Here is a 17517-nt window from a genome sequence, read left to right as displayed (position 1 = left end):
TTCTCTTACTTTTCACTCAAATGTACAGACAAAACAAAGCTAATGCCGGTAAGTTGCATTCCCCCCCCCCCCCCCTAATGGATCGACAAAACAACTTTTTACAAGTCTTGATCAAAGAAATATCCGCGTTCTCGCCTTGAACCTGAACCTTTGAATGAGTACTCTCCCAAAACAAAAGCAGAGATGCTGTTCTGGAGAGAGCTGTGCTGTGCAGAGTGTGGGAGCAGGTGCCTGTCAACTGTGGCCCCCTGTGGTGATACGAGTTCCAGCATGTGCAGTCATACCCGGTACTGATTGCAATTACACCTAACGTTACTGGTTACAAGTACAATAATGAAAGCAGTAATCGTTAGGCCCTACGTTGGAATCAATAAAGTCGTAAGAGACTCGTGTGCTACCTTCGACCCGTCACACTGCACTGCGACGCCGACATCCCGGAGCAAAAGTCACACCGCTAGTTGGCGGTCCTCTCTCGCTCGACTCTGGGGCTCTCATTCGCTTGTGATGCTGCAGTCAGTGCCAGTAGTAGTACAGTAGCAGTGCCGTGGTGGATACGAGTGTAACGTTGAGACACTAGTTTTGTGTACTTTTCAGTCTTGTTAGTTTGTGATCTTTAAATTCCATTTGACCGCTTCATGGATACCGATTTTTCGTCTGAACAAAAACATAAGTAAAAATCGAAAAACTGATTCGCTCCATACACATTAAAGACACACTTCCGTTCCTTCGTTGGGTGTTGATTGATCTTTAGTAGCCCCGCCCCCTCTTTTGAACCACCTTAAATCGGGTTTGTTTTTGTTTTTGAGGATACCATAGTGTTCGCGTCGTTTGCCAAGACAACGCTTTTTTCTCAACTGCAAGGTCCTCTCATTTTACCCTCTACCGGCGGTCTTTCTGCTTTGAGCTCCAAGCTACGGTGGCTGGAATGAACCAGAACCAATGAGCATTACAATCTTAACATTATGCCTCGGAATTCATTACGAATCATCGTAGATCTTAGCATCGAAGCGGTGAGTAAAGCAAGTTGAGTTTTGTACCTTCTTGTTAGTCAGTCCAACCTACTTAAAATGGTGTTACACACAGGCTACAACGTTGAATTGAAAGTTAGTTCATGCATTTTTAGAAACCAACAGTTAGAGATATCACCCACTGTAAAATGGTGTAAGCATGGTAAAGATGAGTAACATGGCTGTAATTGCATGTATTAGATTATTACATCCAACAAAATTCAGCCAGTAGGCCTAGGTACTTGCTGTGAATGTGATTGTATTTGTATTGTAACAATACTAATACTAATAGCAATGAATAAACATGTTTCAATTCTTCGTAGATTCTGTTTGAGTAGACCCTACCATTTCTATTTCTAACTCGTACATAAATCACATCCATGTTTCATCCATGATATTAAAGTGTGAAAGACTCGGCAGTGAAGTGATGCTGACTTTGCAGCGTTGTCAACTAACAATATTGAATTAGATCTAGGAAACTAGTAAAGTACTGAGCCCTGTAAAATGAGGAATGTTCGTGTGCATTTTAATTTTGCGAATTTTGCGAGCGCCAAGATTCGCGAAATTTCTTGTCTACACTATATGGATTGAATGCCAGCTGACTTGGCAATTCGCGAAAATTTCCTGCACAAAAAAGGCCATCGGCTCCGGCTCTAATTCGCAAAAATGTTGTGCTGCGAATATATCATGTTTTACAGGAACCTTTTACTGTAATAATTACTTTAATTCATGTTCAGGTTACCTGCCCAGGTGTTATACTGAAAGATCGTGAAGATGTCTACCTCAGCATCTGCATGCTTGGCTACCAGAAGAGGACCTTGTGTCTTCCGCCATTCTTTCCACTCCTGTTTCATCAAAAGTTCCGATTTGAGAGGGTAAGACTGCAAGTGTAGAGCTGCTAGCATCTAATTTGTAAATTGTATTAAACATGCCATCACTCATAGTTCAGTGACATTGAGTTTTTAGCAATTCTCAACTCAAATGTTCAATATTTTGTCACTCCTAAGGTACTGTATAACCCTTTTACTAATTTTGTGTGGTGTGCTAAGTTCTTCAGAGTACACTGTACATAATGGTGTGGACCAATGCAGCCTGAAAATGAATTGTTAGGCAAACAAGGACTAGGAGGAAGCATATTTTTTTTCTATTCTCAAATTTTCAAATTCTATTCATTATGATCGAGTAATAGTATGTCACAAATGTGTCATGTTGATGCATAGGTGTCACAGAAAAGTGTGTTTGCACAAATACAGCATAAATAATGCATGATTTTGAAGTGAAACTAGAATTGGCACATAGCATGTTTCGTGACAATTTATCGTCACTGTTCCAGACTTTCATGAACTGTGGAGATCCAGCCCATCTGGTACACCTGCTCCAGTATGAAGATGTCCTGATCGAGCTCATACAGCTGAATGAAGACTATAGCCAGGATGGGACGGTCCTGGCTCTCTACCAAGTCTCCGCCCGAGATTTCCTCTACCCGGAGGACTCGTTGCTTCCATCCTATGCTGAGTCTGATCGAGAAATACTCATGCAGAAGAAAATTTGGTTCAGTGTAAGTGGATAGGATTCCCGGTATTTATAACTTTATTTTTTCTATTCTGCAAATTGTAGAGCAACAGCCCTCCCCCCCCCCCCCAAAAAAAAAAAGAAGAAGAAAAGAAATAGAAAGAGAGAGAAAGAGAACAGAGAGAGAGAAATCCTTTTGTATTGTTCAAATTTTGATATTTTTTATATTATTCTTTGACTTCCTATTTATATTATTATCTCGCTATCAACATGCAGGACCATATTGCCAATCCAACTTGAGACTTTGGTACTCAGTTGTCTGCTCTGTTTTCAATCTGCGGATAAAAAGAAGTAATCTTGCAAGATATGCAGTGCTACCATTTGCGTACACACCTCCACTAGTTGTTTGAAAGGAGTATCAACACATATGATGATGATGATGATGACGATGATGATGATGATGATGATGAAACAGCATTTATATAGCCCCATTTATCTGTAGGAACATTCAAAGGCGCCCACCTATAAATCTGACCTTATGGTTTACCAGTCCATGGATTTCCAGTGTATATCTAAAAAAGATATTATGAAATTATCTGTCATCATTTCTAATCTCTTCCCATTGCATTCTTTGTCTATCCTTGATGTGTCATTGTGTATTTTAGGGCATTTCACCCAAACTTGAGTTTTCTTGCAAGACAAGCATAGTGGACACATCCACCCCAGGACTAGACTTCTACAGAGATCGAGTGGCTGAGAGGCAAGACTTGGCTGAAGACTTTGTAATTGTAACCCCTCTCAGGAAATCTTTGAGAAAAAAGAAGAAAAGGTATTTCAAATGAATGTCTGTAGATGATGTTTTCTGTTTAAAAGTTAAGCAAAGAAGATCCATGTTTTTGGAGTCTCTCTGTCCTTTCTATTTTTCTCTCCTCCATGTGTCTTTTTGATGAAAGTTTGATGAAACGTCTTATGATGAATTATCATTTGAACATTTTGTGGTGGATTCCATGCGGAGATGATTCAGTGATGTTCACTGGCTCAGTCTACATGTATGACCATTACTAGACTAAAGTGATATTTACACTGTACATCAAGAAGTTGTCATTTTAATCGACATTGAGTCTATTTCCTCTCAAGTCTTAACCCTCTCCCCCGAAGATTGGCATGCTGGGTTGATAAATACTGCACTATTGATGAAGCCTGAAATGTACAGCTTTCGGGGATTGCTTACTTTGTTTTTGCTGTATCCAGTTTTTTGTCCACAATTTGTAGTACATGGCTGCATTCCCTAATCCAACAGAAATGTGTTGTTTAATTATCTAGATTGTTCAATGTTTGTGTGCTTTTATTAAATTGTTATTTCTATTTTGTTTAGAACAGCAATGATAAAGGGAGACATAAATTATCAATGAGATTGGATGTTTTCATGTCCTACATTCAGGAAAAATATGGCAATTGCTGTTGTCAGGACAACCATGCTTGACAATTTCACTGCACATATTCATCACCTTTTACCACCTTTCCAAATTTACCACGCATGCTCAATTGATGTGATTTTTTTGTCTGTTTGTAGAAATAAGAGCTATGAGGCACCTACGATATCTTCCACCATGAAAGCCAGTCGCCTCAGCTCTGGGGACTTGGAGGATCGTCCGCCATTTATTGTGAAGAGGGTGAGGACGGCTGATGCTCTCTGGATGTTGCGCTCTGTAGCCAGCATCACAATACATGATGAATTGGGTGTGATGGGGGTGTGATGCTTGAGCTAGGTTCATATTGCATGAATTGAAAAGAAGTGAGACATGGTCCTGATGAGGGTAAAACCATTCTGAGTCCCTTGAATATGACCAGCCATTATCTTTATCATCATCGGTATCCTTAATGATGTATTCCTGAGGATGTCATCTAATTCTCCTTCACTTAGAAATGCAACCCTTGACCTGCTATGCTTACAAAGTAGCTGAAGTAAAGGAAGTGTGGTACTGTGCATGTATTGTAGTATTTCTGATGTCAAGTGACTCTCATCTATTTGATTTCTGATGTTCCACTGTTTAGTTGTGACTACTGTGAAGTTGTGTACCAGGGTAGGTGTAAGTCACTGAAAGATAGGTTACAAAATACTAATACTCACTGTCCTTGTACAGTGCAATGCTGGGGAAAAATGAACAATACTCCTGGGAAGAGGATTACAGTGTGGCATGGTCCATACATAATTCATCTAGCTGGACATTTATGGGCTAAAACAACTAAGCATAGTTCCACACAAATACATGCATATCTATAGTTTTCTTTTTTCTTCTGTAGCTCACTGCACTTTGTTTGAAGCCTTAACAGTTCATCCTCTTGTTAAACTCATACTTGTGTAAGTGCACCTGATGTACTGTGACCAGAGTCTGCGTATTCCAGTCTCATTTACAATATATCTCAGTGACATTTTGCATCTTAACTCTGATGTCCTGTTGAGGCTTTATTTCATTATCAAATATTATCTGCAAAGTGTCATTTTCTCCATTATTAAGATAAACAGATTTGCAATCATACAACATACTTGTGACATCTGTATCTACTGTATCTACTACTGTGACTACAGTATCTTTTAATCACAAATGTTGGTTAACCCAGCCCACACAGGCAAATTTAGAAGAGATTTCTAACACAACATTTTCCATCTGTTAACTGTTATCTATAGAAAGATTCCCACAACCGTGCTACCTCACCATCCAGAGCCTCATCTCCGTCACCACGGCGACCTGCATCAGCTCCACCCACGCGTCCCCGTACTCCCATCTCCTTCAGGACAAGTCCTCCAGGGATTACAGGAAATACTTCTGGTATTGCTCTTGGTCTCTCTATACTTTACCCTTTTTAATCTATCCCTTTTTTTTTTGGGGGGGGGGGGGCATACATGTTGGTATTCTTTCTGTTCTCCATCAGCCACTGATGGAGAGATAAAGTTTTTATGCCTCCGCCACGAAGTGGTGCCGGAGGCATTATGTTTTCGGGTTGTCCGTCCGTCTGTCCGTCCGTAATGAATTTTGTGGACAAGGTAACTATCAAAACCTGTTGAGGTATCCTAATGAAACTTGGCATGTATGTGTATTAGGGGGTGAAGTTGTGCCTATCAACTTTTGGGTGCACATGCTCAAGGTCAAAGGTCAAAAGGTCAAGGTCAAATACATAAAATTTCACTATTTCCACCATATCTATTGAATGCCTGAAGATATTTTCTTGAAACGTAGTGTATACATGTATTACCCAATTAAGATTCTCTGGTGAAAGTTTGCGTCATGAGGTCAAAGTTCAAAGGTCAAAAGGTCAGGGTCAAATACATGAAATTTCACTATTTTCGCCATATCTATTGAATGCCTGAAGATATTTTCTTGAAACTTAGTGTATACATGTATTACCCAATTAAGATTCTCTGGTGAAAGTTTGGGTCATGAGGTCAAAGGTCAAAAGGTCAAGTAAAAATATCAAAACTTCTTTTTTTTTCTCCGTGCCTTGGAAAATTGTTCAAGGTATCTTTATGGAACATAGTATATACATGTACTGACTGGAAGTGATTATCTAGAGAATGTAGGGTTCATGGAGTCAAAGGTCAGGGGTCAAAGGTCAAGTGCAACACTTCAAAATTTTACTATTTCCCTCATATTTATGCAATGCCAGCAGGGTTATTATTTTTTTACATTTGGTGTATGCATGTGTAACCTAATAGAAATTCTCTGGAAAGTTTTTTTTTTTTCTTCTTTTTTTTGCCTCAAAGGTCAAACTTTTTCCTCCATATCTCGAAGTGGCTCAAGTTATCTTGAAACTTAGTACATATTATGCATGTTCTACCTGAAAGTGATTATCTTATGAATTTTAGGGTCAAGGGCCAGATGAAAATGGTAACAATTTACTATTCAATTCAGAAATTGCACTTTTTCTCCACACCTGTACCTTGAAAATTACTCAATGCCTAAATGTATGAATGGGTCAAAGTCAAGTAAAAGTCCTTAAATCCCTAGATACATGCTCTCCTATTCATCCAATTAAACCTAGGTCAAGGAAGGTGAACATTCAACACATTTGTGACAAACTTGTCATTTCAATATTTTGCCAATTTTGTGAAAATGTAATCACACATTGTCCACATGTACTATCTAGACCTATTGGGAAAATCATGCATTATGGCGGAGGCATACCAGTTGCCAAAGCGACATTTCTAGTTATGTTATGTGCCTTTTTCATATCATTTGTAAATTGCAGATATTTTGATTGTCCATTTTCAAAGAGCTTAAGGAAGAGAAGAAAGTAAGAAAGAAATACAAAGGGAGACAATGTGTGTGTGTGTGTGTGGGGGGGGGGGTGGGGGTGGGGGAGTTTGGCATAAGGGGGCAAATCAATCCCTAATGATCAGAGAGCAAACACTTACTGGTGCATGGTATTAGGAATATTCATATTTCAAAAATATTTAACAGCATTATGTGAAATGTTCCATGAACTTAATCCAACACCTAGCATGTTAATGTTTATCTAAATTATTGCATTCATATTCTTTTCTACTCAAATGACTCACAGGGTAATGATTGGTTGAGATCAAACATTTTAACTGATTGACTAATGACTTTGTCGCTTTTGCTCTTCATCTCATAACTATAAAAAGTTTGACTGCATTCTCAAGTCATTTTCAATATTTTACATGTATTTCTCTTATTTGCAGAATATATCTCTGAGGCTGACTGCAGAATATGTAGGATCTACCAGCGCTACTTTGGACGTCGCTACTGGGGCCACAAGAAGTATTATCACCCACACAATGGAATAAAGTTCCAAACGTCTGAGGTATATACATGTAACACACTACAAGCAAACAACATTTTTATGCTGTACATCAGAATTGCTTGATAGATGTAATTGGATTGTGAAGAAAAGACATATTTGCCAAAGAGAAACCCATCTAAGAACAATTTTGTTGATGATCATGAAAAGGTGCAGTCTGGGTTAAAAGGAGGAGAAGGGAGATTTTCATATGAGAGATATTTAAGTCCCATTATGTGTCCTTTGTTGTAAGTTGTTATCATCATTTTTTGTTTTTGTTTCCTTGTGTGTTTTGTGATAGTCTTATACAATGTACTAAGAAGTGATATGATGTCAAATCAAACAAACTAGGGGAAAAAACAATATTTTCATTTCAGTTTGTTTTTTATTATCACTCATCAAAAAACTCCTCAGACTAAAAGTGTGAATTTATGTAAAATTGATGTAGAAATGAAATCAGAGTGAAATTCATATGAAACAGAATTGCAGAGTTGTAAAGCATATAAAAGAAATACGATCAAAAATCACATTAAAAAACACACTAAAATTGCATGTACATTCAAAAGGAAAAAAGTTTAAATGTTTTCATGAACTGTTATGCATTTTAACTTTATTTCTGCCCTAAATTAAATTTCATTGGCTTTGTTCTGTGACAGCAGTAATGCCTACATTTGTGTTTTATATATATATACAACTCTTTTAAAAAATTTTCATCTTTAACCCATTGAGGATGAGTCCCGAGTATACTCAGGCAGGTGTCTATGGGAAATGCGTGTTCTGGCAAAATCAGCCCGTCCTCAACGGGTTAAGTAGCCATCAACGGGTTAAGTAGATATCACATGCCTGATGCCTTTTCATTGTTCTTTTATCTTGTCTTCTGATCTGTTGTTGTTTCTCGAATCAGCCTGTAAGGGATGATGTCAGGGATGAAGAACTTGAAAGGATCCTCAATGAAAGAGCAGCGGCAAATGACTTCAGTGACAGCACAGATGGTGAGAGCTACTTTGTCATGATGTGTTCTACATATTGATGTCCTAGTATGTCTGTATCAAATATATCTGCAGTATTATTAACATTTTGCCTGTATTCCAAACCTAGTATAAAAGTTTTGTTTTGTCTTTATTGTTGTTGTTGTTGCTTTTTTGAGGAGGAGGGGAGGGGGTTAAGGTACTTGTATTGTACAACACTGTACTTCACAGCATGATATACTCAGACTTTATTGCATTCTTTTTATTCTAAAACATGCCAATATAAAACAAATTAGATGTACAGTCTATACCACAAACAGAAATTTCTTCTTCTTCTTTTTTTTTTTAAACTTACCTTAGCATGTTTTAACAATGTGCATTGCTGGCAATGTACAGGAGGATATTTTATATTCTTGCTGATGTGATTCCACTTCAATATAGCTACATGTTTAAAGGACAAGTTCACCTTCATTAACATGAGGATTGAGAGAATGTAGCAATATTAGTAGAACACATCATTGAAAGTTTGAGGAAAATCGGACAATCCGTTCAAAAGTTATGAATTTTTGAAGTTTTTGTGCAGTCACCACTGGATGAGAAGACTACTGCAGTGTATGATGTCACATGCGTACAACAATATAGAAAAATATAAAGAGAATTTCACAAAATTTCATCTTTTGAAAAAAAAGTACACATTCCCTTGACTCATTTCTGATATAATATGGGTAATATTATTCCCATTGCCTTTAAAAAGAGGCAAGTCAAGTGATCTTTTATTATGCGAAAAAAAGTGAAAATATGTTGAATTTTCTTTACATTTTCGTCATACTGTTGAACTCATATGACATCACGAGCCTTAGTAGTCTCCTCATCCAGCAGTTCCAACACAAAAATTTTAAAAATTCATAACTTTTGCATCGATTGTCCGATTGTCCTCAAACTTTCAATGATGTGTTCTACTAATATTGCTGCATTCTCTCAATCCTTATGTTTATGAAGGTGAACTTGTCCTTTAACATGATTTTAGCATATATCCACAGAATCAATATTATTTAACAACTCTCTATTGCGTTCTGTTCTCACATAGATCTCATAGATACCATGAATGGACTTTCAGTGGTCGGCCATGCTATTCCGGGGACGGAGGTGGAATACGCCCGCCTGCCGCACTCTCCTCGTCTCTCGCGCTCGCGCTCCAGAACCCGCTCTCGGTCCGTCAGTCCCTCGAGGCGATACAGCAGCCCCCGTTCCCGCTCCCTGAGCCCCGTGCTGGCGAAGTCACCGCTCCGAGAGAGGGTCGGGTCGCGACCTGGCTCCCCCACCCACGCTGATGTTATCCACCATCGTGTCCGCAGGGCTCTGCATAAAAACTATGTGAGTTCCATCTCAGTACGTTATAATTGTCCCAGAGTCAAAGGATCTGTTTCTATATCATCTGGCAGCAATTATCCGTTTAGCACTTACGGATTTGTTTCAACATCATGCAATCTTTACTCTCTGAAAAAAATTGTAAATTTCGCACAATACAAATTGTAAATTTGATACAATACTTACTTGGGTACAAAGTTGTGTTATACAAAGTAGTCAGAGACTGGGAAACAAACATACACATTATTACCCCAGCCATACTCCACATCACAAATACACACACACACAAATACTGTATGCAAAGGGGTGGTTGCAATGATGGGGCTAAATTCAAAGGTTTAAATGGGAATATGACATCATGTAGAGTGACAACTCACAAATTCAGCATTGCATCACCCTTTTGACTGTTTGCTTGGTACTTTGGTCAGGGAAATTTGAAAACTGAATAGAGGAACATATCACTGTTGTATTCACAATTACGGTAGGTATGCTTTTCTGAGCAGTGCAAATATTTGTATTTCCTTATTTGAAATTAACAAGAGAAAGCTAGTTTTGTTTTATTTTGTATTTTGTTTTCTCTCTGTGTTTTCTTGTTCATATAGACACAATGTACTTGTGTTTGTTTTAATATCCTTCTTGGTGAAGTTGACAAATTGTTCGTGTGAATTAATGGCAGACCTTTTCCATGGTCTATTGGCAACATTGGTTATGCATACTCCAAGTGAAGTGATCCTCCTTGATTCAAATCTATATGAAAACTGTCTTGTGCAGTCAAAATATATAATGCTGTATCAATTTGCTTTGCAACCACATTGAATTCAAACAGTTGGGTGAAATATATCCTTTTGCCGGCCTGATAAATGATTGAATGCCTAGAATACATCTAACCGGAATAAATGCTGATGATTCTCCCAAATCATTTTTTTTTGTTTGTAACTAATAGATAATATGCATATATCTGCTGTCTGTAATTTGTTTTTCCTCCAAATGAAATATTACTCCTATCCTTGTGTTATGCATTAGTTACATTTCTGAAAATATATATATATTTTTTTTCAGTTTTTTTCTTCAAACTCTAAGTGATTGTTCTAGTAATGCTTATGGCCCAGTTGTAAGTTTTACTCACATCCTTGCTCAAGTTTGTCCCATCAAAGTAGCTAAAAAACTCAAACTAACAACTTAACAACTCTTCCCCAGGCAGCATGGTAATAATGTAGAAGGGGGTTGGGGTGGGGGGTGGGGGCGGTTGGGCGGCAAGATTAGCATTTTCTGTGTCAGGGGCTTTGGACAGTTTGTACGCTGCTGTGGGGTTTTTCATGCCTATCTCCTCTCAAAACACAAAGAGGTTTAATCGGTAAAGGCTCATTCAGTGCTTTTATAATTGATGCTAATAAGCAGCTTCATTCCATCATATTCTCTTCAATTTGCATGTGAATATTTCAGTTATCTGATGACTCTGATGATTCTGTGACCTCGGAGGAAGCACTTGGTGCCCTCAGGTCATCTCTTAATGGTGGCTCCCTTCGAAACCCTGACTCGAGGTACAACTCCCTCTATTGACCAACGTTGGTTCATGCACGTTTCTTTGAGGTTTGTTTTCACCTATGATTTTGTCTCCTTTATGTGACTCACATTTTTTATCATTTCTTCGTTACTTTCTCTGTTATTGAATTAAGTCAATTTTGTTCTGTATTTCCTGTTCATGTTATTCTTAATGAAAAAATAGTCAGCGTATTATTTCCATTGTTATATGTCACCGTAACACTAAACAGCTTGGGAATTTTGTTTTGCTTGCACAGTACTAAATATTATTGTATTTATAACTTATTATGAAGTCAAGAGCTCTATCAGTAACATTCATTTCCCCGTCTGTACCGCCACAAATAACATAAAATATCAATTCAAGTGCATCTGTGCATGTAAGACCACAATAGATGAATTATCCAGCTAAAGTTGACATATTCACTTGTATGCTATTTCATAGATTTGTTTCGAAGCCCTGTCAAATTTAACATTCTCAAACCGATTCTCAAAATTCTTTGATGTCAAGCACATTGTTATAATGGATGTTCAGTCCTGTATCAGAACCATGTAAAGTGTACCTTATAGACTGTTTCTATGCACACACCCATCCCTTTCCCAATTGACTCATTTTGTGCTAGCATATGAACAGGCTTTTGATAATTGAGTACATGGATTGTGTATCTATGTGTAGCACAAATTTTGTTTGTCTTTGCATTTCAATGCTTTTGCCATAGAGCAATATCCGAGATATATCCTCCTTTTGCTGTGCAAGTTTGTCAAACTATGTACAGTTATTCCATGTATGCATCAAAGTGCTATGTCTGGCAGATCACCACTTGGTTAGAGTAGCTAGGTGATTAATTACCGTCAAGTCAGGGATCAGGCGTCTATGTTGAGTTTGAAAGAACACGGTATAACACCCTTTGAAATCACCAGATACTAACAAAGTGGAATAAGGAAAACCCAAACACCCAATGGAGGATTTTGTTGAGTAGAAGCCATGTCAAGATGAGATATGGCATAAGTTGCAAGCAACTGACCAAGGCATATCCAGACCTCCCAACCTTTCTGAATTTGGAGGAAAGAATCTGAATTTTGACAATTCCCATTTCTTGTTTCATTATGAGTTTCCTATGTTTCTTGATAATTTTACTACGCACTCCTGTGGGAACTGCTCTTTCTTTCCTACTTTTGAGCTAGATCATCCCCCTACTTTTCTGTCAAAAAGGTTTCGAGGTCTGCATACCTATCTACATTTAGATATCTGATTGAAATGCGTGGAGATTTTATAACTTTTTTTTTCTCGATATAATGCCAATAATTGGGAGGAAACTTAGCAATCAACCTGTGTGTGTCCGCACATTGCAAATATCACCCTGATTCTTAGCTACTGCCACAACATTGCATTTTTTCCTGTTTTTTTTGTTTTTTTTTATTTTCAAATCTTCCTTGATGCAAGCCACATTATAAATACTGCAAATGCAGAAATTTTCACAGTACATTAATCTTCGCTCATTTCACGTTATTTTTTTGCTATGAATACGAATTCTGAAACCTGTGAAAATATCTTCACAATTTTATCTGCACGTTTTGAATGGGTTGACAATTGCACAGCGCGAAAAATTAATAGCGCGAAGATATTGATGTTTACAGTATACAAAACATGCTTCTTCCTCTCCATCAACTTTGATTCTACATGTGTCTCACAGTGGTTATACAGGAGAACTGGGTGATTGGAATATTTCCTTTTTTTGCATGTTTCTGACACAGCGTGACCTCTCACCTCGACGACGGCCACTACTTGTCTAACAGGAGCGCCGAGCTGACGGGAAAGAGCCACCGGGAACTGTTTGAGGACTCCATGTCCAGGATCTATCGTAGACTGCATAGGAACCTTAAGGCAAAGCCGCATTTATGACATAAACACTTTACATGATGTTACACAAAGGCGTTATTATGGTGCTTGACAGCTCTGAGTGGCATCACTCAAATTTCAGAGATCATGCTAGCAGGTTAAAAAAAGAAAAGAAAAGAAAAAGAAAACATCAGCAACCACAAAACAATGAAAGGGCAATGTGGTCATTGTAATCCTTGTCCCAGGAACAGATCCTTACTGTGCAAGCAGGTCAAGGATTTAGGCAAACCAAAGTATTTTTGGAAGTCTACGTTTTCTTTCGTAGCCACTTGGTGATATTGTTATCATTGTTCAGCTGATACAGGTCCTCAGTGGCAATGTGCCTTGTATCTAGACAATCGCTGGTATTTTACCTATGATGATAAGAGAATGAATGTCCATGTAAACAATTTCTTTTTCTTTTTGCATTTCAATTCAATTTGTTAAACTTTAACCGTCTAAAGTTGGGAATTTTAGCTGATACAGGTGATGTCATATTCGTGGTGGGTGTGATTAAGTTGTCAGATGCAGGAATTGCCTACACCAATGGATAAATTTGCTTAGTGTGAAATCTTCCCTTTTAGTCAGTTTGATTTCCATGTCTTGACAAACGAGAGAATCTGTTTATGTATAACTGCATCAAACAACGCTTACGTCCATGTTACTATGATATCCAAGATGACTTGGATAGTGCACTATCAAGCCAATTGTTGATGATGCTGAAAATACACATGGGGTATGCCGTAGGTGTTAGATTCATTTTACCCATTGAGGACGAGTCCCGAGTATACTCGGGCAAGTGTCTATGAAAAATGCGTGTTGTAGCAAAACCAGTCCATCCTCAATGGGTTGAAAGTGCTAGAAAAAAAGTGTGAATACATCTTAATCAGCTTTAGCCAAATGCGTGTATATCTTTGTAAATACATTGTCAGAGTTTGTAATGTGTCTTTCAGAAAACAATGGGAAGGAAATAACTAATATGTGACAGTGACAGATAGACCTAGCCCGGAATGTGACAATTTTGTGCACAAATATGTAATTAATGCATTTTCCATAGCAGCCATATTTGAAGGCATGAAAATGAAAGGCTTGTGAGAGATTTAATGGATTCAAGAGGTTGACTTCCCATAGTTTCTATTTTCTGGATTAAATGCAAAGAGGAGTTCCATTTTCTTAGTCACTCCACTAGATTTGGCGATATGTCCCAAACAGTAAAACCAGATACATCCCATGTAGTACTTCCAATGCAGTAATAATCATTTGTAACTGAAAGGCTCAGAAACATATGCGGAGAGTATTACATCGTCTTTGTTGCAATTCATATTCCACATTCCATGTTAAGTGCTTCATCATTATCATTATCTAATTGTAATCTTTATGGAGCTTGTACAGAGTTGATATCTTGTGGTTTATGATCAAGAAAGGATTTGAGTCGGCCAGCATTTTATATTGTATATTTCACTGAACTGTAAGCATGCTATAGAGTGCCAAAGTGAAGATGGCACAGTCTTTTGTTGTAGCTTAGTGCTGGTTCCAAGCAAGATACCTTTGCACAAGGCTTTGGGCAGTGAGTCGGAACCGGGTATGTGCATTGTTAGCAACCATTGTGTTTACAGATAATTGAGCTATGTGAGGTTATTTAGAACCGGTTTCCATGGCAATGAATGGCTATGACGTCACACTTCAGTTTTCTATGTCATGAACTGAGGTATTCTAGACACCCCCTTGGCTGCAACTTTTTTTTTGGCTTCAAACCACGCATAAAGATGACTTGTGCATCCAGTTCGCACCTATCCATTCAAGCCTGTGCATCACAGGTATTCAAATGTGCTGGTGTAGTCTCAAGTCAGCCTGCACAGCCAACCACTCAGTGACATTATCAGCACCTGTGAGTCTACTTGATATAGCAATCCATACTGATGTCATGCTAGTCGCTTTGTGCATCATTCTAAGCTGGGTTTGTTTATCCATAATTGATTGTGATGTGAACTTTGCCTATCTGAATAGCACATAGAAAGATGCCTATTGGTTTTTACATCGCTGTCATTCTTTTGATTAATGTTTGTTTATTTAAAGAATGTGTGTATGTTTTGTGTTGTATGTAGAGTTTCATGTTTTGAATTATTTAAATCCAATGCAAATTGTTAGACATATGATATATTCAATATTGCTGGAGAAGATTACCAAATTGATAAGAAATAACTGAAATTTCATGATTTTACATGTATATGATATAAATCATACTGGTTATTGTTTGTGTCATATTGCTGCATATCATTAGATTATTTGTGTGTATGTGTGTTTGTTAGTGTGTCTGTACTAGTAGGCTGGACCTCCTGATGTCCTTATGAGCTTTGAAAGAACCGATTTTATCCATCTTATTATGTTGAATCCATCAGGAAAGTGAAAAGAATCTTCACATTAATGTTTACAAAATTTGACATTGTTTGAACAAATTAATCAACTTCATCTGTTTGAATTGTTCCATAAGAAAATAGTGTCAGGTATTTACACGGAGTAGCACTTTTTGAAAAAGTTTGTAACTTTTGAAAAAAACAAGCAAATGAAATAGAAGATATTGTCATAAAGAGCATAAAATGGACAATACTGCAATTTTGCAGTGAATTAATCAGGTCGTTGCTTTCTGGTTTTGACAAAATCCTCAAATGATGATTCATAGAAATTCAAGTGGCCTTGACTCTCCTAACATTGTTTTACTACAGTCAGACTATCATTGATCAATCATAATTGTATTGTCAAAATTTAAATATTCTGAGAAAATGCTTTGCCATTTAATTGATTTGTTGCTCTGTTTCTGTATATGCATTTAAGAACCTATGTTGTGCTATACATGAGTTGCAAACACATTGTGCTGAGACTTTGATACACATAATACAGTGTATGTCATTTATGATGTGTGGACATTCAAGATGCCCAATTGCTGACATATTACATAATCAAGCCAAATGGAGGAGAAAGAATTAATTCCTTTGTAATTGATATATCCATCTTTGTCAAGCTGCAACTATGAACACTGTGCTTAATGTGTTAATAAATCTTAATGTATCTTTTCCTATTAAACTGATTCTATGCCTAACATTTTTACATTGTACCCAAGATATCAACATGAACAGGAAGTATACTTGTCATAGCAGCGAGCTGACATTTATATTGTTCATTATTATTATTACTATTTTTAGTATTGGCTGCAAGGAATATGTACAATAATTGTCATGTAATGTGACAATCACAAAATACAGTAAGTCCAGATTAATGATTTGAAAAGCAGGGATGTACTTTTTTCTTGAGCTCAATAAATTCCCTGAAATGTTTTTTTTTTTTCAGAAATGTGATCCATGTTGGCACTGTGTACTGAATACTGAGCTTGCTTTTTTTAAATTTTTTTTAAATTTTTTTTTAGTGTGTGGATTGCTTATCTGAAAGCATAATTATGTAAGTGAAACCTAAAGGGGAATCAACACTGTCATCCTCTGACTCATTATAAAGGAAAGTTTTCATTAACATGTACATGTACCTGGATTTAGCAAATACAAAAAGATAAGTGATATACTCTGTGATTTTTGTGAAATTGTCTTGACTGCATCCACATGTATGTTTTGGAAAATTTCCCCTTGAAATCAGTGACCACGAGGTCAAGTGAGAGTAGAGGGGGGCTATAGGGGTTGCAGTGCCTCCCCCGGCCCCATCCCAATTACACACCTGCGGCACATAAAAAAACAAAACAAAACAACAACCTCAGTCAAATAGACCCTATGACACTTGAATAAATAAAAGAAATGAATACATGTAGTAGCAAATAAAATGATACAAGTAGCAATATCGAACATACATACACACATGCACACTCATGCACACACCAAAGAAAGAAATGTGTGTTTTTGTGTAAAAAAAAAAAACAACCCACGGTTGTATCTATCTTTCTTCCTAAAAATCATGCCATTCACATGTTCATCCCATTCACATGTTCATTTGCAATTCATCCATCAACAGTCTCACTGTGCAACTATGCTGTCTATCCATTGTTCAATATTGTTTTTATTTTAATTATCAATCTTTCTATCCACAGTTATAATGTTTTCTATCCACCTACATATTGTAAATACATGTATCTTAATCTGGCTGCAATCTATTGATCTATTTATCTACCTGTCTCTTTTCTCTCTCTCTCTCTCTTCCCCCTCTCTATCTATTTATCTTATCTATCTATCCATCTATCTATCCATCTATTTCCACCTACCTACCTACCTACCTACCTACCTATCTATCTATACTATCTATCTATCTATCTGCCTATCTATCTATCTATCTATCTATCTATCTATCTATCTATCTATCTATCTATCTATCTATCTATCTATCTATCAATCTACCTACCTATACCTACGTATCTACCTACCTACATGTACCTACCTACTTGTATCTA

The 17517-nt window shown here is 37.3% G+C and overlaps 1 protein-coding gene across 1 annotated transcript; it reads left to right on the top strand.

Annotated features, from left to right (window-relative positions):
• Positions 1-918: 918 nt before the first annotated feature.
• On the top strand, positions 919-16392 carry LOC140236674 (spermatogenesis-associated protein 6-like). Its single transcript, XM_072316598.1, has 11 exons — positions 919-1010; positions 1745-1882; positions 2341-2565; positions 3185-3348; positions 4093-4192; positions 5209-5350; positions 7222-7343; positions 8224-8311; positions 9375-9661; positions 11099-11196; positions 12950-16392. The coding sequence occupies exons 1-11, from the start codon at positions 963-965 to the stop codon at positions 13095-13097; spliced, it is 1560 nt and encodes a 519-aa protein (XP_072172699.1). The 5' UTR covers positions 919-962; the 3' UTR covers positions 13098-16392.
• Positions 16393-17517: the final 1125 nt, after the last annotated feature.

Source organism: Diadema setosum, chromosome 13 (assembly GCF_964275005.1).
Source record: "Diadema setosum chromosome 13, eeDiaSeto1, whole genome shotgun sequence".
Classification (NCBI taxonomy): domain Eukaryota; kingdom Metazoa; phylum Echinodermata; class Echinoidea; order Diadematoida; family Diadematidae; genus Diadema; species Diadema setosum.
Note: the sequence above shows the minus strand (reverse complement) of the source record. Positions and strands in the feature narration are given on the sequence as shown.